Source organism: Mirounga leonina, unplaced genomic scaffold (assembly GCF_011800145.1).
Source record: "Mirounga leonina isolate KUSES-001 unplaced genomic scaffold, KU_Mleo_1.0 Mir_115, whole genome shotgun sequence".
Classification (NCBI taxonomy): domain Eukaryota; kingdom Metazoa; phylum Chordata; class Mammalia; order Carnivora; family Phocidae; genus Mirounga; species Mirounga leonina.
In genome coordinates, this window is record NW_023270268.1 from 27,104,800 (window position 1) to 27,130,325 (window position 25,526).

At 37.9% G+C, this 25,526-nt stretch overlaps 1 protein-coding gene across 1 annotated transcript in view; it reads left to right on the top strand.

Annotated features, from left to right (window-relative positions):
• COL6A6 (collagen type VI alpha 6 chain) overlaps positions 1–25,526 on the top strand; it is a 137,017-nt gene that overhangs the window by 51,106 nt on the left and 60,385 nt on the right. The window contains exons 12-23 of the mRNA XM_034994555.1: positions 1,854–1,946; positions 3,195–3,248; positions 5,007–5,078; positions 5,165–5,191; positions 5,503–5,547; positions 5,637–5,690; positions 6,971–7,033; positions 10,721–10,786; positions 12,034–12,087; positions 19,700–19,735; positions 21,251–21,313; positions 22,961–23,023. Of these exons, the coding sequence (XP_034850446.1) occupies positions 1,854–1,946; positions 3,195–3,248; positions 5,007–5,078; positions 5,165–5,191; positions 5,503–5,547; positions 5,637–5,690; positions 6,971–7,033; positions 10,721–10,786; positions 12,034–12,087; positions 19,700–19,735; positions 21,251–21,313; positions 22,961–23,023 (690 nt within the window). The remainder of the gene's footprint in view (positions 1–1,853; positions 1,947–3,194; positions 3,249–5,006; positions 5,079–5,164; positions 5,192–5,502; positions 5,548–5,636; positions 5,691–6,970; positions 7,034–10,720; positions 10,787–12,033; positions 12,088–19,699; positions 19,736–21,250; positions 21,314–22,960; positions 23,024–25,526) is intronic.

Consider the following 25,526-nt stretch of genomic DNA (forward strand, 5'->3'; position numbering starts at 1 on the left):
TGGACCTCCTCCTATGTTGTACTGCATGTGCGATCAAAAGCTTTGTCAATGTCTTGACTGCAGTGTTTGCCTTGTGAACTCTTTTTAGAACCTAATGTCTACATGGGTGCAGCCTAGTCCTATTTCTTTCAGAAATGTACAAGGATTCAAACTAGAGTGGTGAAGGGTTACCAGATTATGTGGCACCACTTTCACCTTAATAACTGGCTAATGATCTCTCATTTGCTTATGATTTATGAATTCTGTAATCACATCAAGACACCTTCCAATAACACGCTAGCTCCTACTATTTTTCACCTGTAGAATGTGTATATAAATAGATGTTTAAACACCATTTGTTAAGTGTAGTAATTACGTGAAAATAATTACTTCAAGAATATGGAAGTTTTGTTGGAATTGCTTTTTCTACATGGGAAGACTGTGTCTCTTTTACAAAAGGTCCTTTTTTTCCTACTATTTTTTCCCCTGTCTTTGAAATTCGTATTGGTAATTCATAGAGGGAGGAAGTTATTCCTCAAAACAAGCCTGTCAGTGTTTCAATATCACATCAATGCTAGATTATCAAAGAAAAACTTAATTTTAGAAATAGATCAATTTTAACATTAATAATAAAAGATCTAATGCTGTAGGGTTTTAGTGATCTGAAGAAAATTGGTATTATCTAATATAAAATCAAAGAATCCAGTTTGTTATTTGATTTCACACATTTCAAGTTTTATTGGTTTTTCTGACATTTTTAGGGGAAAATTTTTTTCTAATGGCTGAAAAGGAACATTATATAATAGACCCAGAAGCACAATTGCTAAATGATTATTATGACAAAATATTTTCATTTTTCATCACACTAGATTTTTGATGGGAAACTTTTCAACACAAAGAGTGATTCTACCCCACCAAGGCCAAGCATGGTGTTTACTGCAAATTTTCCTAAAAATAAATCTTGTGGGTTAATTGTAGAAATGCAGTGGAATATGAACCTAGTCAGGATAAAATTCACTGATATTTTTCAATATATAATATGGTTTTTCAGCCAAGGTATAAAGGGGAATCTTCTCCCCATTCCCCCATCCTCTACAGCAAGGGTTTTGGAAATGTTGAGTATGTAGTTGGTGTTTTTGAAATCCTGTCACAAAAACTTTTCTGGAAGTGTTTACCATTGGACTCCATTCTAAGCACTATGACATCGGGCACTGTCTAAATCCTTTAGCATGCAAAGATTTCACAAAATAGGGAAAGGAGAAAACAGCATTCATTTTATTGAACAAAATTATTGGGGGCAGAATTATATAAGGTAATCAGCAACACCATGGTCAATGCTGGGATGGGGTGGGATCAAGAGATCACATTAATAAATTAGTATGCACTAAGCTGGCCATGGCTAAGCTAATAGCATTTTGAGGATACAAAAACCTCTTTGAGGAAACAAGCCATAACAGACTCTTAACAGAGAACAGACTGAGGGTTGATAGGAGGTGGGGGGATAGGCTAGATGGGTGATGGGATTAAGGAGGGCACTTGTTATGATGAGCACTGGATGTTGTCTGTGAGTGATGAATCACTGAATTTTACTCCAGAAGCCAATATTGTACTGTATATTAACTACCTATGATTTAAATTTAAAAAATAAAAGAAACCTCTTTGAGTTGATTTGAAGTTATCATAGGGTGGAGAATGCAGACCACAGAAGGAAGGATAGCAGCTAAAGGCTGTCTCATGCACTCTCTCTGGAGCATGGTTACTTTAATGGGGAATAATGAAACTGTGGAAGAAGTCTGAATGACACCATCGAGCGTGTATGTGTGATTTGGGAAGGAATGCCACCCAATGTCATGTATTTCTTACTCTTCCCCAAGGTTAATGTTGCTGAAAGGACGTGCTGCTGTTTATTCTGCAAGTGCATTGGAGGGGATGGCATAATGGGGGATCCTGGACCACCGGGGAAAAAGGTGATTTTAGTTAAGATTTATGGCTCACCTTATTTGAATGTAGTATGTCTTTCAGACATAGGGTTAGGTGGAAATAAAGGATGATTTTAACTTCTAGATAGAGCCTTTGAGGTAACCACTTACTCTCCATGACAACTAGATACGCCTGGCTTTCCCTTGGCATTCTAAATTGGAGTCTTCTAAAAAACTTTCAATACAAGTGTCAGGAGGGACAACTGCCAAGATCCTTGATTATCTAGTGTTCCAGCAGGGATGACAACGACACCCAGAAATCAACGGTGATCTCTGTGTTGAATAATGAAAACCTCTTGAATATCAGTGTCCTTTCAATTCCCATTTTTAATGACTGCAGAGTCATTTAAATGAAGTAGGGTATGTTTTGGGTAGTCTGCTGACAAGCAAATTAGGTCAGCTCACCCTGTCCTCACAGAAGATGTGGCAACATTTCAGTCAGCTTTAGCCAGACCAAAAATATCACAGATGTATGCACAAAAATGCCAATCATAAAACAGTAGCCAAAAGTAGATTTATGTATTTCCTAACCCCAAAAAAATTATGTACTCTTATAAAAAAATATATGATTTGGGAGCATGCTAAAATATGCTAAGTGCTAAAATATGTACAAACATACTATGGATGTGTTTAATAATTTCAATACTGCTTGTTTACATGTGTGTTTGATTTGTGAATAATTTGTAGATAGCACCATAACTCCCAAATCAACATGTTTGTGTCTCTGAAGAAAATTTTCGGACTATTTCCTGAATGCTTCAACTTTATGGAAGGAGAATGGTAGATTTAAAAAATAAATAAATAAATAAGCCGGGCTCAGAAAGAATGAAAAGAAATGTGTGTGGTCTATTTTTCTATGTGTAGCATAAATCCTAAAAGAGATTTTTTTTAAGAAAAGAGGGTAATTCTAGTCTGTCAAGGGCAAATATAGCTGTGTTCACTTGAAGGTTTGACTGAGAAAAAATATTCCAGCACTATATATAACCCCAGAGAGGGTTATGGACAGCATTATGATCCACACATGCACACACCCTTGAGCTATCTGGATACTTGTTTCAAAACTACATTTATTTTTATGTGTATAAATACAGCCTAGGTTGTGGGGGGAGGATTATTTTTTTTTTCAAACTCCTGTAATCCTACATAAAGTAAAACTATAGTTAAAGATTTTTGCTTGATGACCTTTGGTTTTTGGTCTGTGGAGTTCTAATGCATTCTTTGTTTCCTTATTTCCAGGGATTCCCAGGTTTTAAAGGCAGTGAGGGCTATCTGGGAGAGGAAGGTGTTGCTGTAAGTCAAGGTTTATTTCACCTCTATTTATTCCTGAGAACATATCTGCAAAAGGAAATCGTTTGTGTCAATTCAGAAGGAAACAAGAAAAGTCAGAGTCTAAGAATTCATGTACAAAATCTGAGGTCTTTTCTAATTCTCACTGGGCTTTGCTTCTGGTGGTCAATAATGGTTTATTAACCTATTGTCTCCTCTTTGGCTGTTCACCAACGCTGCACAATGAACTTAATGCGAAAGTTATTTTTTTCACCAGGGGACTCAAATCACTGCCATTTCCCCCTTCCTGATCCATTTTGCACAGGTAAACCAACTCCCCACATTATTTATCAAGGACCTCCACTCTTTCTCACGTCCATCCACCCATCCATTCATCCAGCCATCCATCCATCCATCCATCCTTCTTCCTTTCTTCCTTCCATCCGTGCATTCCTTTAACAATTATATATTGAGCATCTTACCATTTACCATAATAAGTGAACTTCTCCACTCATGTATTCATCTAACAAATATATATTAAGGCATTCTACCATGTTTCAGGCACAGTGTCTAGACCCTAGAAATAAAAAATAAGGAAAAGAAAAAATATGATTCTTATCTCAGGTAACTTCAGACAAGTGGAAAGGCAAATGAGACAACCATGCTTCCAGCTGCTAAACACAACGACTCTTCCAATGTTACAATGAGGTGCATTGTGGCAAAGCATAGCAGAGCAAATACCTAACAGCCTTGGTAGTAGTTAAGGCTTGGGAGGGGAAGGCTGCAAACAAGGGGTAATGCTTGGGCAGACATCTGAAGCACAAATAGATATTTCTTCAGGCAAAGTTTGTGGGGGAGAACATATTACTAGAGAGAGAACAATGTGTTCAAAGGTATGTGACTGAGTCAGAGAATTTGTGTGCGTGTGTGTGTATGTGTGTGTGTGTGTAGAATGGCACATAGCCAACATGGTTGGAACCCAGGACACAGTGAGGAGGTTACGTGGCAAGCAAGACCCAGAGTAACTGGGAATCTTGAATATCCTACAGAAGATTTGGTATCTTCCAGTTGATGGGCAGTCATTGGATGATATTAAGCACAGGAGTAAAAATAATGGGGGCATGGATTTAGAAACCATACTCAGGCAATGTATGGATGCTAATAAGGCAGGGGTTACAGGTAGAAGCCTTGCAGTAGTAGGTGTAGGACAAAGCAGTCCTAATCTTAGTTGGGGGCAGTATAAGGGGGTATGTTAAAGAGGATGAATGTAAGTAATTGTGACCTGGGGAGAGAGAAGCAGAGGATGATCTCTTTGTTTCCAGATCACAAGACTACACAGACTAGTGGGGTAACCAAGACAAGGATTGTAGGAATGATATTTGGTTAAAGAAAGAGAAGGAATATGGATTTTGGATTGGAAATCATGCTTAGATTTTAGTTAGATCATACCTAGAGCATCCTTCTCTGGTGCCTCACCAATTCTTCATTATCTATTCCTGGAATCGCTGCTGAAATTTTGAGAATAATTTTAGCTGCCACTTGTTTGTATGTCTGTTTTATTTAGATACCACCCTACCTAGGGCAGTATCCAGGTGGGATCCAAAGCAAAGGGTTGTCATCAGAGTAGTTCTGATTTACTTCCATTCTCAGGTTTAATAAGCATGAATTCTGGATTATAAACCATGAGCAGTTACACATTTTTTTCCAGTACAAAACTTGTAAAATTTCTAAGAATCCAGAGTACAATGGAAAAGGCTCATCTAGGTATGTTCTCTTTCTCAGGGAGACAGAGGAACCAATGGACCAGTGGGAGAGCAAGGTACTAAGGGATGCCATGGTGCCAAAGGTCCTAAGGTAAGGGTTGCATTAGGCATTGATCAGTCTTTCCAACATTAATTCCACTTTCTCACACTAACCACTACTGTCCTTTCTATTTTCAGGGAAACAGGGGACTAAATGGACAGGAGGTATGGTACCAATGGTATCCATTTATCTGCCCATCTCTTATCTAGAAATATTTTCATTTTTTGAAACTACTAAACAGTAGATCATACAAATGAAGTTTCTCTGGATCTTCCTTTATTACCAGCCGCTTATTCTTGTTTTTTATTGCAGGGAATGTGTATTATTTGTTCACAGTTTCTATTACTCGGTAATCTTTGTTATTACTCAGGACTAGGCTGTATATGAAAGACAAAACTAGACTTTTGTTTGGGGTCTGACTTCTTTCCACCTAAATGTGTAATACACTCTATTCTGATCACATCTGTCTTTTCAGGGAGAACTTGGAGGAAGTGGAATTGGCGGATTAAATGGAGAACAGGTAGAGCCTTCTCTTTGTCCCAAAAAGGCCCTTCTGAACTATTTCTCATCAAGAAAATGGAAATTTGAGTTTATTCTTCTGTTTTTTAGGGTGAGAGTGGTCTTCCCGGAGAAAAAGGAGAAAAGGGTGATGAAGGATCCCAGGTAGGGATTCAAAAAAGAGACAACATGAAAAATGTCCTGGCAATTAGAGGTGTGACTAACAGAGTAAAACAGCTACCCTAAATGTATCAGTCAGTGAGCACCACAAAATTGCTTTGTGACAATCACAAAACCTCAACTGCATGCAACAATAAACATTTATTTCCTATGTGTCTGAGGTTTGTAGCCCAGATCCCTGGTCTAGGCTAAGCATGGCTGATCTTGGCTCAGGTGTCTGTAGGTTGGCTGACAGCCTTATTCCACATGTCTCTTATCTTCCTCCTAGGACCAGGAAGCGTTGTCTGGCTTTGTTTTCCGCCACCTTTTCATGGCCATGGCAGATGCACAAGGGAGCAAGTAGAAACACACAGGTTCTCTCAAGGTCTCTTAAGGCCTAGACTTGGAGCTCGCACAGCAACACTTCCATCTCTTTCTGTCGGCCAGATTCAGTCATGGCCAAACTCGGGACAACTGGAAAGCATTACAGAGTCACATGGCAAAGGGCATAGATACAGAAGTAAAGAATTAGGGCCATTAATGAAAAGCAGCTACCACACTAAGAATGGCAGCAGGGTGTTAACAAGGGTCTGTAGGGTGGGGCAGCACACCGCAAGCATCTGCCACTCATTCCCATTTAGAACAGACACCAACAGCAGCCATACTTCCATCATCCACTTTGTCTGTCTTTGGGGTGTGAACAGCTGAGTCAGAAACCCAGTTTCTAGCTGATACAACCACCTTGGAGAAAATGGATAATGTCTCTGAATCTCAGCTGCTTCATTAAAAGAAATCTACAAACAATACCTGGTTTATAAAGTAGCTGTAAAAACTAAGACAACAAATGTGTCTGGAACACAGACTTCCTCCCTGTGGTAAATAATTGAGATCACTCTTAAATTATTTACGTGATGCCTGAAACTATTTTTTGGTTGTCCATCTGTCCAGCTTAAAAATAACTCTAGGGGCACCTGGGTGGCTCAGATGGTTAAGCGTCTGCCTTCGGCTCAGGTCATAATCCCAGGGTCCTGGGATCGAGCCCCACATCAGGCTCCCTGTTCTGCAGGGAGCCTGCTTCTCCCTCTCCCACTCCCCATGCTTGTGTTCTCTCTCTGGGTATCTCTCTCTCTCTCTCTCTCTCTCTCTCTCTCAAATAAAATCTTAAAAAAATAGTAACTCTAGTAGAAAAATTTTAATTATTCAAATGAGGGAGAAGATAAGCTCTTTGTTTTTACTAATGTTATTAATTCTTTTCTTATCCTTCTTCTGATTTGTATTATCTTTAGGGAAGCCCAGGAAAGCGAGGGGTTTCTGGTGACCAAGGTGCAAAGGGCCAGCGAGGAGACCCTGTAAGTGCTGGCACTGCGTGGGCTGTGAGCTAAACAGGGCTTGGTTGCCATCAGCTTCTGATAAGAAGAGAGCCCCACTTTACATTACTACAATAGAAATCCTGAGTTTAGATCATCACAAGCACAACTGTTGTGGAATTTTAAAAGCATTTCCCTTGTGCTAGACCCTCTTCATCTATGGAATGAGCATGGACAGTGAGAAGATCTTGTCCGACATTGGTGCATTTGTTTTTTGAGAATACATATTCAGAATTGTTACTGTGCTTCAGAGCCATGAAGGAATTCTAGTCCCTTCCATTCTCTTCCTCTGAGTACCTCAAAATATGGATAGGGTGGAAGAAACAAAGCCATCTCTTTTCTTCCATTCCCCAAGAGCCTTTATCAGTTAAGAATATGAACTTAATTTTCGTGAATCCAAGCCAGCTAGGACCGTTTTAGGCAAAACCTATGACACAAAGGTGCCTGCTCTCCTGGATATAACCTGGCGAAATAGGCATGACCCACACCAGTGTAGGGGATATGCCAAGTCCAGTGAAACATCAGTACTATAGGACTTCCATCACCCCACCCACACAAAAGTAAGTCTCCAAAATCTTAATGAATTAGGATTTAGGTTTGTTTATTAAACTTTTCTACTGAGATATAATTGACATAGAACATGGTGTAAATTTAAGTTGTTATAAGCTACTGATTTGGTAACATTTATATACTGCAATATGATTACCACCATAGGGTTAGCTAACTCCTGTATCGTGTCACAGAATTATCATTTCTTTTTTTGTGATGAGACCATTTAAGGTCTAGTCTCTTAGCAACTTTGAAGCATATGATACAGTATTGTCTATAATCACTATGCTGGGCATTATTCTAGAACTTAGTTTTGAACTGTAACATCAGAAAAGTACACATGTTACGAATGCACAGCTTGATGAATGTAAATGTGCCTGTGTAATCACCACCCAGGTAAAGAAATGGGACATCCCAGAAATTGCCCCCCATGTCTAATTCAATCACTACCAGCCTCTCCCAAAGGTAATCACTGTCCTAAAACCATAAATTAGTTTTACCAATATCCCTGAACTTTAAGTAAGTAGAATCATATAGGATACACTCTTCTGTTTCTGGCTTCTTTTGCTCAAGTTTATGCTTGTGAGATTCATCCACATAGTTGTCGGTGACAATAGTTCGTTCAGTCTCATTAAGCTTAAGCCTTTTAAGCCAGTTTTCAAAAAACTCTGTACTAATTTACACTTCCACCAGCAAAATACCATAGCATGTACTGCATACACACATCAGAATGGCTAATTTAAAAAAAAACAACTGACAATAACAAGTGCCGATAAGGATGTGGGGCAACTGGGAAACTCACAGGACTTTGTATATTGGAGGAGGAGTTATCAATGGATTGGTCAGAGAAAGAATTTAGTGCAATATATTGAGAAATATAAATGTTAGGTATACATCGAAGATAACTATTTTAAAAGCAGAGGAATTTGCTCTTGAAGACTACATTGTTTAATAAGTGATGTTTTCTGATAATAGTCTGATGACCTGAGAGTTTTGAAACAACTTCTAAGTATCTAGTTAGAAATAAAAAAGTATCCATAAATAAAAATAATAAATAGTAGTTCAAAGACCTTTCAGTCATCTATATATGAAGGCCAAAAATTTCCTTGGGATACTGCTATAAAATTGCCATGTACTTTGGTCAGAATCCCCCCTAATTGTCTGCCAAATTGTCTGTATGATTACTTAACACTTCCAGAAGAATCTGAATAATGTAAGACGGTTTTTTTTTTTTAAGGTTCTATGACTTTGAGATGGCTGAAAATTCAACCCACTAGAACTTCTGTGATGTGCTGCTTGTCACGATACTAATTTTAGTTTTTTAATGCATGATGATTCTTCCCACCCTCTTGGGAGTATACATCTCAAATCAAAGACAATTCTCTGAGTCTTTTTACGTGTGGTTTTTATGGGTTACTATTTCAGGAAAAATTGGGGAGAGCAAGATTGATTGAATAAATAGAACCCACACATGATCAGATTATTCGTAGGAATGCATACAAATGGCACAAATTCCTGAAAATCTGTGCTTATTCAGACAGAACTTCCAATCATGTGACAGCTAGTGTGGCCATTTGGAATTTCCCATTTTTAAAAATTTCATGTAATCTCATGTAATACTGGGGAGAAAACTGAACCAGATCATTTGAGCTACAGAGTGTAGTAAGGTTCATGATTCTAAAACATATCATTAGAAGCCCATGTTGAATCATAAATTTGTGTTAGATGTTCTTTTGTCCAGTTGCATAGAAAAAAATTGAAAGACTGGACAGATCATATTCAGACTGACCAAACAACTAGGATATTCTATTCTGTAGAATATGCTAGCGTATGACTTTTTAATGCCATCTCTTCAATTAAATAGTTTGGAGTTGGACCTCGATAAGTTATTTATACATCCAGTGGAATAAGATTTTGGACTTTACATTATTTTCCTTTTCCTTTTTTTGCCAAAATACAATCTCTAATATTGTGATTTAGGTATACCCTGCTTGGAGAACTTAACAGACAAATATTTAAACTTAAAACAGAAATTGTAGAAAATAATCTTTGGCTTTGGTATGTGGGGGGAAAGAACTAAGTTTTCACATAAATTCTGGTAATCTCAGTTATAAAGTAAATTCTAAGAGCATCTTTTTCTCTCTGGTAGCCTATAAACTGTAAGTGTCGAAACTATTTGTTTAAAAATCTTTCTAAGTATTTGGAACAATGACATGTCCCTGTTGGTGATCTCAAATTACTTATTGATTGATGAAGGTAATCTGGGCTGCTATCAGCCAAACAGCCCAGCAGCTGGCACTCAGCAGGACTGGATAATTCTTGTCCCCTCTCAATTTATTGGAGCATTGACTGAACTGACTGGCTCAATTGATTGTCCCAGCATCATGGGCATACTGCTCTATTGGTGGTCCTAACTATCCAAGATAGAAAGCTTTCTGTTTGGACTGCTAAGGATAATGTCCCACAGTGAGTTCCTGCTAGAATGTTTGTATGAATATTGGGGGAAACTCAAGATGCCAGAATTTTCTGAAAACTGGAAAAGTAGCAGTGAACATATGGGGCTAGAAGGCTACCAGGCATCTGAGGGGAGAAAGAGAGAATGGATGGCAGATGCAGTCCTCAGTGCTGCTCAGTGTACTTATGTTCTTGTGGTGGAGCCCATTACAAACCGTCTCCCTTCTCCCAAAGGTAGGGGAGAGTAAAAATCTAACAACCTCAAGTATAAACTTGTGTAGTCCCCAAGAAAGAAGAGCAAATATTAAGAGAAAGGATGGCAGTAGTAAGAAGGGGTACCTCCAGACCCAGGATGAGAATTGTCATAAACACAAGCCATGTCACCCTTGCTTCTCTTGGCAATGCCTTCTATGGTGAGCTCTTGCTCCCCTCCCCCGCATCCCCCCAACACTCACCTTAGGTCCCCACTCTCTTCTGACAATGCAGAACACAGGAGGAAAAGAAATCATGTATAAGCCATTTGTAATTTCTACCTATCTATGGTTTTAAATGGATTGGACCTATTTTGTCAATTTTTTAAGGGGGGGAGTGAGTAAATGTGTTATACGCAGTTACATTTTTAAGGCGAGAGATTCAAAATTTTTCTCTTTATTTTGTGTTTTTTAGGGAGTTCCTGGATTTGACAATACCATCGAAGGACCTAAGGGCTTGAAAGGAGAACGTGGAAGACAAGTAATTATGTGGGCATTTGAAAGCAAACTTGTAATGATGTGACATACTTGCTCCAGAAAAAGCATCTTTAGGAGCAAAAATACCTTTTCCTCCTCCTTATCTGCTACTCTAGGGTTCAAAAAACATTTCTCGTTCTTCTGAATTTGGGGTGACTTGCTTCACCAAGCCCTGCCCTTGAGGTCTTCATTTATGAATGCAAACATCTAATTCCCATCTTAAAATGTAGGGCTAGCTGATGGAAGGAACAAGCCAGTAAATTGTTGGCCTTCCAGGATACAGGAGTCATATACCCTAAGAAGACATTGTATTATTTGTAGTACATGATAAAAAGAAAAAGATCTGGTAGATCTATACAGCTTACATGCTCAAGGCAAATCTCTTAGGATTAATCCCATGAAATCTCACAAACCACAATTTGATCATCTTACCTTGTTTTTCAGAATTTTTAAACGTGTAATAATCTGGAAAATGTGTTTCTCTGGATCTTCTTGATGAGGAAGTTCCCCTGGGGGAGAGGTCTGATGTGGTAGGAAGAACTTGATTTTGGGGACAGGCCCAGGTCCTGTCTCATGCTCTGTGCCTTACCAGCTCTGTGGCCTTGGGCCACTTTCTGTAAATCTCAATTTTCTCATCTGCAAAATAGGATAAATAGCCTACTTTTAAAGGTTATGGTGGGAATTCAGTGACTGACCTTGCTGCATCATAAACCTTCAGTAAATGCTACCTGCCATTTTTACTAAGTGGTAAATGTAAGTCTCACATGTCTCATTATAGATTCATAAATTTCCTTCATTTTCTATTTTGGGAAGATGCATGAGTATTGTGAGATTTTATTCACATGCAGGTGTGAATCTACACAGGTTAGCCAAACAGAACAAGAAGTCCAAAGGTAGAAATCCAAACCCGTAGTAGCCGTACCTGACACATGGCATGCTTCATTTATCCACTCTGCAGCAACACAGTGGGAGATAGTTTGACTCAGATACTCTATAACTGATGCCCAAAGACAAGTTAGACAGTGGTGATGAACAGATGAAGCCATGTCATTAGCATTTTGTCCTGTAGTCCCTCATTTCCTGCATAGACATATGGTTTATAAACAGTAGAAGTAATCCACATCCAAAGGGAGGATAACTCCCTAGCTGGTGTGTATCCATCCACCCTCCCTGCAGCACAAGCAGATGTTGAAGAGGAAATATGTCAGTGCTGTGTAATTACTGTCACCTGTCTGTCTGTTCACTTGACAGGGTGGAAGAGGCTGGCCAGGCCCCCCTGGAACACCAGGCTCCAGAAGAAAGACAGTAAGAGCCCTTCTAGACAAGGAGACCCACTGCTCTGGTAGACTATATTGTGATAAAAATGGCTGATTGTGGGGAGTGAGCGGGATGGTTCTGCTGGGGCTCAAGACCATGGGGACACTTGGGATAGCTTCTGAGAACACAGCTGGCGAAGCGCTTGTGGAAAGCCCCTGAAAAGATGAGGCAGGAAGGTGCTGGTTGCAAGGAAAATTACCGATCAGGAGAAAAGGCTGGGCAAAGAGAACAAAAAAGCAGCCAACTAGGGGAAGAGTGGTGAAAGTTTGGCCTTCTCACTATGCTAACTGCCATTGCCAGTGATGTCATTTTAAGTCCCAAACTCCATTCCTCTGCGAATTTTATGACTACTTAGGAAAGTCAGTCCTGGTATAAGTCCTCTGTTCTTACTTCTATATTCTCTGCCTTGCAAAGAAGGTGTGTGTTCCAAGACACAAAAACATTTTCTTTGTGTGGAGTATAATAGCTGATTCCGTGAACTTCTCAGACAATACAATGCATAATAAATACAGTATACTAAACTGGTTTCTATTTGTGCTCAATTTTAAAGCATATATGTATAGTACTAATTGGGATTTAGTCGATGTATAACATTAGTTTCAGGTGTATAACATGATTTGTATATGTGGTTGTGAAATAATCACCACAATAAATCTAGTTAACACTCATCACCACGTGTAGTTACAAATTTTTCCTTGTACTGAAAACTTTTAAGATCTACTTTCTTAGCAACTTTCAAATATACGAAACAGTATTATTAGCAATAGTCCCCATGCTGTACATTACATCCCCATGATTTATTTTGTGACTGGAAGTTTGTACCTTTTGACCCATTTTACCCATTTTATCCACCACCCCACCCCACCCCAACTCCTTACTTCTGGCAACTACCAAAAGTTCTCTGTGTCTAGGAGTCAAGTTTTTGGAGTTATTTTTTTGTTTTGTTTTGTTTTGTTTTTGTATTTTTGAGATTCTACATATTAGCAAGACCATATAGTATTTGTCTATCTCTGACTTATTTCACTTAGTACAATACCTTCAGGGTCCATCCATGTTGTCACAAATGACAAGATCTCCTTTTTTTGTCTGAATAATATTCTGTTATATTTATACATATAATTACACATTTTGTTATATATATATATATCTCACATCACATATTCCTTATCCATTCATCCATCAGTGGTTGCTTAGGTTGCTTCCGTGTCTTGGCTATTGTGTAAGTAATGCTGCAATGAACACAGGGGTGTGGATATCTTTTTTATTAGTGTTTGCATTTCCTTCAGATATATATACCCAAAAGTGGAATTGCTGGATCATAAGGTAGCTCTATGTTTAATTTTTTGAGGAACCTCCATACTGTGGAAATACTAAGAATGAAATTGGGTCACTTGCTTATGCAACCTTTTGGGGTCTTTCTTATTTAGTTTTGTCGTATTTTTTCAACAAGCACTTTTTGAAAAAGGTTCTATGCCTGACTACTTGGAAGAGCACAGAAATTATAAAAGAAAATTTTTATCTAATAAAAAGAGATAACTCTAATAAAATACACTTAAGTGCTTGCATCAGGTTCTAAATTAGACCTTTTTTCATTTTGCAGCATTTCCTTTCCATTCTTAGTTATCTACTTTCTCCAACTTCCTCCACCTCCCTCCTCAATTCTTTGTGCTATTTATTGAGCACAGATAAAAACTAGTTTGATATATTACATTTATTATGCATCGTATTTTCTGAGCAGAAGTTCATAGAACCAGCTATTATACTTCATCAAGAAGATATTTTTGTAGCTTGGAACTCTTCTTTGCTAGGCAAAGAAAATGGAAATGAAAACAGAAGTTACACTTAAAATGTGCAGAATTTAGTTCCTGGGAAAGCACTTTACTACTGCTGCTGTGTTAATGCACCTAAAGATAAAGCAATACATTTGCTATTCATTTCACTTTCTAAAAGGGTGTAGCCAGCTTACATACCCTGGGAAAATATTTTGAACTTAAAGAATATCATCCAAGATTTCCTGGCACGGGAGATGTACTTTTATTGTTTTATAGAGGCTGTAGTCTCTCTAGAGGCTAACACAGCATCACCATGTATTATTTAAACTGCACAACTCCTGAGAAATATGTCCCCATTTGGGTTATAGATTCAGCAGTGTCATTCAGGAGTAAAAGTGGGACTTCCAGCTAAAGATGGCAAAGTCAATGTGGTTTTTTTTACTATTCCTTTTTGTGCAACTTACCAATAACAACACAAGAAATTAAAAAGAGATTAACAAAGAATGACCACAACTTCAAGCCACATGTGATGGCAAATATTGGCCAGTTCTTTTAAAATCTAGATCTTAATGAAGGGAGACTTTGGAAAGCTTATACTTATACCTCAGACCTCAAGCAGGGATCAGATTTCTCTAAAAGTAGCTTTCAGGTTTTGAGAAGATCAGAGAATATACCCATAGAAACAGAATGGCTGAGGAGGCAGAAATCATGGAAAACTAAAGAATATTTCATTTTTAATATCTACAACCAGCAGTCTGGTCCATGGAGGCTGCAAATATCAAAGAAACAGTGACTATTGCAAAACTATGATTTAAGGGGCTTTATGTGAGTTCCATAAATCTCTTAAATGCCCAAATTTGAAGGGAGAGGTAGCATGAGGTAAAAGAAATACTTCATGATGAGAAAGGGTTTGAGACAACATATCTATATCAAAGCTACTGACCTAGGTCCAGCTACACCACATACAGTTATTCAGTAAATAGGTGGCCCTCTTCAAAAGTGATTAATAACCAGAAATATTATTAATCTTCATTATTAAACGATTATTAAGACTTATGCATAGAAAGAAGAGGAAAATGACATGAGCAAAGGGCAAATAAACCCTTATTGGGAGAGGAATTATTCAAGGAAAAGACCGAATGACTCTGGCAAATAGTTCTCTAAAGTCTTGAAAAAACTAAGGCAATGTGATTGCTCTAAAAAGAGTCTAAAGAACTGACAAGATGATAGAAAGTGAAGAAAGCAAGCTGGTAGTGTTTAGGGGTGATGAACATGCAAGATAGGTTAAGAGCAACAAAAAAATTAGAATAAGACTGAAAATATAGTTGGGCATATAGTAATCAAGAAACCACAAAAGCAATGATAGAGGTGGACAATGGAGAGCCAACAACTGTACAATTTGTATTACTAAGTTAAACAGACTAATGTAGAAAATATTCAGAAGTATAATAAAAGAGAATTTCTTATAAAAAGGCTCAAATGTGCAGGTAGAAAAGGCATATTCTGACTCAGAAAAAAAATTGATACAAAAACTTTAACACTGAGCTACATCCTAGTGAAATTACCAAACTTATTATGTAAAGGCAGGATCTCCAAGAATTTCCAAGCAGAAAAGATAGAAAACCCAGTTTGTCTTCAGCCTTTTTCACAACAATCAGGGCCAAAAGGGAGAGCAGTAGAACAGGTAGAGTTCTGAAGGAAATCCAGGGGTTCAAGATTTTCATACCCACCTGAGTTGTCCTTTGTACATATGAATAATTAATATGATAAAGCCTTTGAAAATTCAGGCAATACAGCCCCCATTTATCTTGTTCTTCTATTAAATTCAAGTAAAATTAAATGTAATATTTTAATTTTAAAATAGCATAAATACCATCATCCTTTCTTAATCAAAAGTACTATTATTTAGGGGCGCCTGGGTGGCTCAGATGGTTGGGCGTCTGCCTTCGGCTCGGGTCATGATCTCCAGGTCCTGGGATCGAGCCCCATGTCGGGCTTCCAGCTCGGCTGGGAGTCTGCATCTGCCTCTCCCCCTGCCTGTGCTCTCTCTGCCTCTCCCCCTGCCTGTGCTCTCTCTGTCTCTCTCTCTCAAATAAATAAATAAAATCTTTAAAAAAAAAAGTACTATTATTTAGAACTCTATCTAAATAACATCAAGATATTTAGATATTTAATATCTAAATAAACATGCATAAGAAGATGTTGGGAATCATGATTACCAAATGTTAACAATAGTTTTATCTATGTAGGATTTGGGATGGCTTCAATTTTTTGGGGGGATGACTTAAATTTTTATTCTGTTTTTTCCTGCATTTGAATATTTAAAAATCAGCATGTATCATATTTTAATGACAGCAAAGTCATTGTCCTTTCAGAGGAAGAAAAATTTATACCACTAACTGAAAAACTCTAAAATATAGATAGATAATAAGTATTGAGAACTCTTTGGTGCAGTAAGATTCTGCTGAACTAAAAAGTGATTGGAGGATGCTGGTAGGGTGTGGCATGCAGGGAAATAACAGCAGTTGACCAAATCTGACCTTGATTCATTTGACAAACATTTATTGAACACCTACAGTGTATCAGCAACTCTACTACTAGAGCTACAAAATCAAATAAGACCTAGTCCTTACTCTCAAGGCACCTAGAATCATATTACAGATTCAAGGGATGGTGTCTCAACCTATTATTGACATTGGATCAGATAATTCTTTGTTGGGGGAAGTTGTTTTGTGCATTGTAGGATGTTTAGTATTATCCCTGGCCTCTACCCACTAGGTGCTAGCAGCACCCCCAACTTGTGACAACGAAAACCATATCCAGACATTGCCAAATGTTGCCAGAGAAGGGGGGTTGCTAAATCCCCCTCTTGCAGTTTGAAACCACTATTGTAGAGGAGGATGGAACTGTAGGGATAACAAGCTGTAATTGGTGCTCTACCAGCAGTCTTTAATGGGTTGGATTGGGATGGTGGAGGGAGTAGGATCAGGACCAGAAAGCCACAGCACTGGGGCAGGAGGTGGGGATGGGAGATTGGTTCTTTCTGAGCCAGACTTCACTGAGAATTAGAACAGATTCTTGTGCCATGGATCACGAGAAGCAACTGTAGCCTCATACTAAAACATGGCCTTCAGTCCTATTCAGTCTAGAGGGCTGTTAGTTTGCTTTTCCCTTTTCAACTCTCTTGGCACTACTTTAAGGGGCAGCTTGAAGTACCCCCAGGCAGGCAGTCAGTCTTCACTGTGAATGAGGGTTTGCCATTAAGATTCAGTATTAATGTGATGTTTTACCATTAAGAATGTCCTATTTTTTTCCCTGGGGATTGTGTCTCAAATCAGTCCATACCTATCTGGAAAAGTGGGTCCTGGTAAACCATCAGAAAGCCAGGCTATGAGGGACCAACAAGACTGAGTATCCTGTTCCTGGGTCTTCTTACTCTCAGGATGCCTTTGGGGTTATTTTCTTTCTTGATGAGCTCATTCACATTTCCTTTCACAGATAAGTTAGACTGTCTGGATGAGTTACCAGACAACTACAAGCCCATGGGTAAACCATGAAGATATTTGGGATTTAATCTTTCCCATCTAAAGCATTTAAAAAAATGTAAAACAAAAGTGTAAAATTATTTCCCCCATTTCCTTATTTTCTTTCAGTCTCTCACACCTATCCAAGGTATCTCAAACTTATGACTTCCATTTAAAGTTTAAATCCCACATAGCCATTAATGAAAGTGCTAGGTGATGACTTCTAAAGATGTTTCCATTATGTATGAATGGTGGATTAAAGTCTAGCTCTTCTGTTAGGCTTATAAACTCCTGCCTAGGGACAGAAATCAGTTTTTACTTATTACCACTCACCCCAGTGCCTCTAGGGAGCAGGACCTCAATGTTGAGATGGCTAATTTTAATCAAGGCCTTTCAAAGTCAAACCTTAAAGACACAGACACCAAATGTTTCTTGATGTTATTTCAAACACTGTGACAGTGGACCAGAGAAAGATTTTTGGATGTAAGGTCCTGTTTCATATCCTTTAAATCATATCCTATAGGAAGCCCTTTATTTTGCCTGAATATAGGTTCAGTTGTGCCTACCACACCCAGATGTATCCACTTAAAGTCTGGCCATGCACATTTCCTGCTCTAAGGGCCTCAGTGGTTTCCGCTAAAGGGAATATGAACCCTTCAGCTTAGTAACCCTACTACTCCCCTCTCTTCTCACACCTTTGACCCAGAAATGGTCAAATACACACCATCAAATACTCTTCCTTTTTTCCTGCCTCTAGTTCATTACTTAGGCTACACCCTTTACTAGAAAGACTTCTTTCATTTTCTTCTACCTATAAAACTTCTACATGTTCTGTGAAACACGTATCAAAAATATCTTCCAGGGTATCTGGCTGGTTCAGTCAGTAGAGCATGAGACTCTTGATCTCAGGGTTGTGAGTTCAAGCCTCATGTTGGGTGTAGAGATTACTTAAAATAAACTTTAAAAAATAATCTTCCTCTAGGAATATTTTCCTAATTTGACAAACTAGATATAATTGCTTTCTTTGAAACCCATATTTCCATCTTCCCTTTCTTATGGCATTTGTCATACTATGCCTTGTAAATATTGCAATATTTATCTCTTCACCCCCCAAACCCAAAATATGAGGGTCCCTTGAGGTCAAGAACTGTGTGTGTGTGTATATGTGTGTGAAATCTTTATGCTCCCGTGGTTTCCATACAATATGCTTTGTGGGTAATAGATTATTGGTAGATATTTTTCTGAATGAAACTGTAGTAAATTGAACCAGAACAGATAAACCCTTGTACTAAAGGAGTGGAGAGAGCTTCTCTTCCTCCCTCTGATAGAGAGGATTTAAACTCTCATCTCAAGAAGACTCATCACGGTTTTAAAGAGATAGGTCTCCATTTCTCCAGATATACACAGTCTGTTTCTTAGATAACAATAGATTTTAACTAAAATATGATTAGAAGAATTTAAAGTCTGCAGCACTGGCCTCACATAGAATTTTGATCTGAATATCTCAAATGTCCATCAAGAAAATGTCATCTGATATTATACTGATTTTTGCAAATCCTGGTGTCAGTCTTACTATGACTTTACTGAGACATCCAGGTTAGACAATAAAATGTCTTTGTGTGATTTCCAGATCTACAAAATGTTGATCTGAAATATGCCCAGACCCTGACCTTACATATGAGAGTATTAGGAAAAATTCACTTGATTCTGTAGTGCTGCTATTTTGATTGAATATTTCATTAACATAATTGAGAACTTCCAAATGCTTGGGCTGATTCTTTAATTTTTGACAGATAAGCTTATTATTTGGCTTTTTGGGGGGAAGAGGGTAAAATTATTCTGGTTATATTTAGATTCTGAAATTTATAATAAAATTCGATGGAGTCAGTTCTCCCAATTTTTCCTCTGGCTTCCTGCCTTTTGGCCACTCCACTCCTGATTTTTGGCTTACTTGATAGTACTTTGCAAAAATGCAAAGAAATTAAATTCAAATCAGCCAATTTTGGAGCTTATGATCAGCTCTAGTAATAGTTTAATGGAGGTCAAATTATTGACCACAATCTGTTCCCTTAAGTATGTACAGATTTCAGTTGTCTATGTGATTTTAATTACCTATTGCCCTAGGATAAGAAATTCAGAGCTGGCAACATCTTACTGTCATGGTGCAGTGGATAATTAAATGTTTTAAGCAATATGTGGGTACTTAAAAAAAAAAAAGGTGAGTGCCTTAAGGTGTTCATTACTAATTTAGATATAAAAGGCATTTTTTTCAGTTAACAGTACCTACCTTTCCTCCTATTTTAGGCAGCTCATGGCCGAAGAGGACATACAGGCCCACAGGTACAATTATTTTTTTCTTAACTCCAAATGATAAGTATTCTGTGTCCAATCAAGGAGTAAGAATAAAGGCTCTGGGAAACCTCTTTCAAGACTAAAGTTCTTTCACTTTTTGATGATACTGGTTGTGGAATAAAATGTTAGAAATCTTTTAGGCTACAATTTCAAGAACTCAAATCTTAAAATGAAGATTTGGGCATTCCAATCAAAGACTAAAAATTAATGACAAGAGACACTAGTTGGCCCAATTACTATTAAATTTAACTTTGGGTTTCAAGTGCAAACTAATAATTCAGTTGAGTGATATTGTAGATTTTTGTTCAATTAACTCTGAAATCTTACAATTTACATAAACCCTTTTTAAACTGAGAGTACAGTGAAACCCTAATACATATTGGACTTCTGTTTTATTCAAAAGTTGACTATTCCAAATATTGTATCATATCTTCTTTGTACATATTGGTGATATACATGCCTCATGTATCTATAATCTTTATGAAAAAGAAATTGTGACTTAGAATTTATGAAATTGAGGAAACAAGGAAACACATCCTCAGGTTGAAAATACAATGAGGATAAACAATAAATCCACTCTCAATCACATCATGGTGAAACTCTGGAATTCTAAAGATAAAACATCTTAAACATGACCAGAGAGAAAAAGCATTTTTACCCCTGAAAGGAATAACAAATTAGATTGCAGCAGACTTGTATTTGGCAATAAAACATGCCAGAAAACAAAATGATATATGCAGAGGCAGAAGAAAAATAGCTGTTAATTTAGAATTTTATACCTAGCTAAACTGCAGATGAACATGTAGACATTTTCAGACCAAGACTAAGAGAGTTTACCATCCACAGACATTACTCACACACACTTCAAGTTTAGACTTCAACAAAAAGGAGAGCAAATCCAGAATAACATCATGAAATAAGATTGGGGAGAGAAAGTGTTGAGAAATTCCTCTGAGATCTAGGAAAAGGCAATTAGCAAGGGACATTTAATCACATCTGTGTAACAACTGGGGCATAAACTTTAGGCTATCCCAATAGTTGACTAAATTACACCTTTTAATCCTTCCTCTTCTTTGGACTTCTTATCTCTGTCAGAGTTCAAAGGCAATGTGAAGATACTCTCAACTTTTGATCCATAGATATTTAATCTATTTGAATGTAAATATAATGTTGTAAGATGTCTGGAGATTTTTGAACAAAACGTAAAGTAAACTGTTAGTTTTTTCAGGCCAAATGCCCAAGTCAGATATATTACAAACATTACAGGAAAAAAAAAAAAAGAGTGTGTGAGTGTGCACATGTATAAAGACTTGAAAGCAAATATACCAACATAGTAACTGGTTATCTCTGCTTGATGAGATTATAGAAATTTTTATTTCTTTATTTTTCATATTTTTGCCAAAGATCCTGCACTGACATTGTGATTGAAAATATATAATCTTGTACATAAAGGAGACAAAATTCTCAGGAAACAGTGCTAACAGGTTGATTCTCTCACCACAGGGGAAAACAGGCATCCCAGGCCCAGATGGACTTGAAGGCTCATGGGGACTTAAGGGCCCTCAGGTACATATCAGAACTAATCAGGGTTTGAGAACATAAAGAAGAATCTGGAGTCTTGATGGAATCCCTCAAACCTCTTTGCAGAAATACAGATGTTTGTTAAGTGTTTTCAGGAAATAAAGTAAGGAAGCAACATAGTCTTGTCCAGAATTTGGTCTCCTTTATCTAAGTTTTGTCTCATCAGGGGGTGAAAAGGGAATGAACATGCAGGGACGTGCAATGAGTTCAAGCTAGCTAGGATATTCTAGGGGAGACCTCAAGCCAAAGAAAATGTTGAGCCTCAAAACTATGAATTTTGGTCAATGTAGTATAGTAAGAACTCAGTGTTACATATCTGGACGCCTGTGTGGTAGAAAAACTGGCTCTACTCTAGGAAAGAATTGTTCCAAATACAGCTGAAGTCTTCAGCGGGGTGATCTATAGTGTGGCACTCAGCCTACCTTCTTGCTCACTTCCCCAGAGAGCTGCCTCCAGCACATTTTCCTTTGCAAGGAATAAGCCATGGTTGGCTCTTACACTGATCACATGAAGGGAAAGAAGCATGTGCCAGAAAGAGCAAAATGTAGCCTGGAATAATACTGAGAACGGAAAGGAAGTCCTAGAAAATGCTAAGATGAAGGAAAGGAGGTCAGACTATAGAAAGTTTAGAACATATTTTTTTCTCTCCAAACTTTGTTTTGAAATCTTGAGAAACAATTTTGCTGTTTGGCACATGCAGGACAAGCAAAGTTTCTATAATTTTTCAAAGTTTTAATCCACATAGTTAAAGAAAAAATTAACTATTATGTATTGGCAGCTTGGTGCATGGAAGTTGGGCAAAATATCCTTAGATGTCAGATAAGAAATTGTGTTCACATTTTTACCAAGACTTCAGAGCAGTAAACAGTCTGCCTCCTTGGACCTCTATCTCTTTTGAGCTTGACTGCTTTTTTTTTTGTTTTACTTGCCAGCTGGGGAAGGTTCACTTTTCTTATCTTCAAGTGAGAAATATTTGCCACTGGGGTTGTGGGGAAGCATTTCAATGGATTGGCTGGTTTTATTTCATGCTAAACAAATAATACGACAACATCCCTTCTTCCACTTTACAGACTTTCTTCATGACATAATTTAAAAGGAGATGGAAAAACCAAACACAACATGAAGGTTTCTCTGCCTAATATACAGAGGCCACAATTAATAGGCAACATAATATTCTAGAAGTAGAAATATCCAGATTTCATCTTACCACATGCTATATCTTATGACCAGTCTTCAGTGTGGTTATTGAATAGAAAATTCATTTTAATATTTCAGTTTCAGATTATGTAATTAAGGATCATTTTCTTTATCACATAAGAAATATATGCATTTGGAGTCTAAAGATGCTTAAGATAATTAGAAAGCAATACTGAAAAATTCAACAGTTCAGTATTTATTCAGTCGACTATAAATGCCCCCAACTGCCTAAATTGCAAATTGGACCCTTATATACACACACAGAAGGGCAACTCACAGATCAAGACAGAGCCAAGGGCATGAATGGAGTTCTCTTTCCAGTTTATATCCATGTGACTGACTTATCATGTCCATCTTTAATATTCAAGTTAATATTCAAGTGTTCTCTTTTAGAAAGAAAATAATGCTTTAATTCTCTGTGTGCTCTGTATGTAGGGTCCCAGAGGAGAGACTGGTATGAAAGGCGAGAAAGGAGGTCTGGGAAGTAAAGGTCCTCAGGTATGTAATGAGAGAAAGTGACTGCATCTGGCTCTGATCCTGGCTTTAATATGGATGTCCTTGCAGTTTCTTTTCTGCAGAAGGAGTATTTACTGCCTGTGAACCAGCAAAGTTTTGAGTTCAGTGTTCAATGTGATGGCCACATCACATTGTGGTCCCTACCTTGCAGAGTGGGCTGTCTTTCTATCAGACGCAGAGGTGGAAGATAGCTTCTAGTCCGCTTTGCCTCAACACCTCAACCATCACTGTGAGGTTAAGAATTTCTCCTCTGTAGAAATCAGGTCATGCCACTCCCCTGATCTCCTCAGGGGCTTCCCATCGCACCCAGAATACAACTTTCTTCAGTGCTCCTCAACCTAGTTACACGTGATAATCTCCTGGGAAGATTATAAAACACTCCACCACCTGGAATCCTCCCCAGACCATTTAAATCAGAATCTCTGAAGGTGAGGCCAGGGTATCAGTAACTTTAAATTCTCCCCAGGCAATTCTAATAGACACACCCAGTGTTGGGACTGACTTTCCCACATCGCTTCTCCAACGTCAAAGTCCCTGAGAATCACCAGGACAACTTGTTAAAGTGCTGATTCCGATCAGTAGGTCTGGGGTGGGGCCTGAGGTTCTACACTTCCAATGAGCTTCCAGGCAGTACTGATGCTGCTCATTCCCAGACCACACTTTGAGTAGCAGGTCCCTACATGATCTGGCCATTGCCTAATTGCTATTATATTTGTTTAGCTTTTTGTCTCCCTGAGGGTCAGAACTTTGTTTTGCTTATACTATATCCCAGAGCCTAGAATAACAGGGCTGCCACACAGTAGAGCTCAACATTTATTTATATAATGAATCAATTAGTAAATGAATGAATGAGACACAATTGGGATTTGCACTTGACTTATGGGATAAAGTGAATCCATTACTTTGTGTCCATTAGGCAGTGGTCCAACACTTAAGTGAATGTGCTCATCGTGAAAATATTTAAGACGCTATTTGCATAAACCTGTATCTCATGATACAGTATTTTAAAGCATATTAATTACTGCTCATGAGGATATTTGTTCCCAGTTTGATGAATGTACTCCTTCAAACAGCATGAAAACTTTAAAAATTTCATTGTAGAACTAAATTGATGAAAAGTAACGGTTTTGTATTCACATCCTTGAATCATTAAAAACTTGCTGGCACCACTAGTTGGGATTAAAAACCCAGCAAATGCCAAGGGAAACATATCAGGTGATTATCTCATCTGTTTATATAAAATATTGAGATGTAGATGGGTTGAAATCCAAAGAACTTGGTAATTCCCTTCTTCTAGAATCCAAAATTGTATCCAAGTGGCTGCTAAATAAGTTATTCCATTTGCCCTATAATGTACTTGTCTGAGACCCCTTTAATCTTGCTTTGGCAAGATTGGTTATAGTTATAAATCATTCAACCTCTTGGCATTGCCAGCGTTAGTCAAAAGGCACCACTTCTCTCTCCCTCTTCTATTTATCTGGCTAGAAATCATGGTTTTCTTTCTTTGCTTGCTTTTCTTGAAATACCCTTGTCAACACAGTGGAAGTGCTAGTTCAAAGATAGGTAGAATTTTCTATATTCAGGACATGATGAATGGGATCTCAAAATTGTTGTTTCCAAAGGAAAACCATGGGAGACCAACACAATCAGATATATAAGAGAGCGTCATTCTTTATTGGCTCTATAAATCTACTGACGTAGGCTTAAGAACCAGCCACTTAGGTGAAATAACAGGAGTGTTTTTGTTTCATTTTGTTTAAGTAAGCTCATGCCCAGCATGGAGCCCATCATGGGGCTTGAACTCACAACTCTGAGATGAAGACCTGAGCTGATATCAAGAATCAGATGCTTAACCAACTGAGCCACCAGGCACGCCTCACAGGAGTGTTTTTTAATTGAAGACTTCAATTTTTTCTTAGGCTATACATTTAGAAAAAGGCATGTGATTTCTGTTGACAGTGTTCTGAAGGCTTATTAATTTATGCAGTGTTGGGGCATTCTGCATAAATCAAAATGTGCTAATCCAACCAAGTATATGGCTATGACATGAAAGAAATATAGTCCATGGCACAGTGAAAAAGAAGGTATAACTTTGAAAAGAATGGCATATTCTTTTATACCTTCTTTTGTTCCCTTCTTGTTTGGTTTACCCTAGGGTACTGCACTAATATAATCATGCCTAGAAAAGGAATGGAAAATCAGACATACATACTAATTCAAGTTAGTGCTGGAATTATTCTTAGTTGTTTTTAGTGAAATAATCACTAATGTCACATGCAATATCAAGAAATGTTGGAATTATTCCATGCAAATTTGGGACGCAAAGTAGAATTTCTGTTGTCATCTTTACAAAGCATAATATAGTGGTCAAGGGCATAGTGCCTAAAACCAGGCTGCCTGGGTTTGATTGCAAGGTTTGTACCTTCCTAGCTGTGTGGCCTTGGGTAATTTATTTAACCTCTCTGTGCCTCAATTTTCTCTGCTG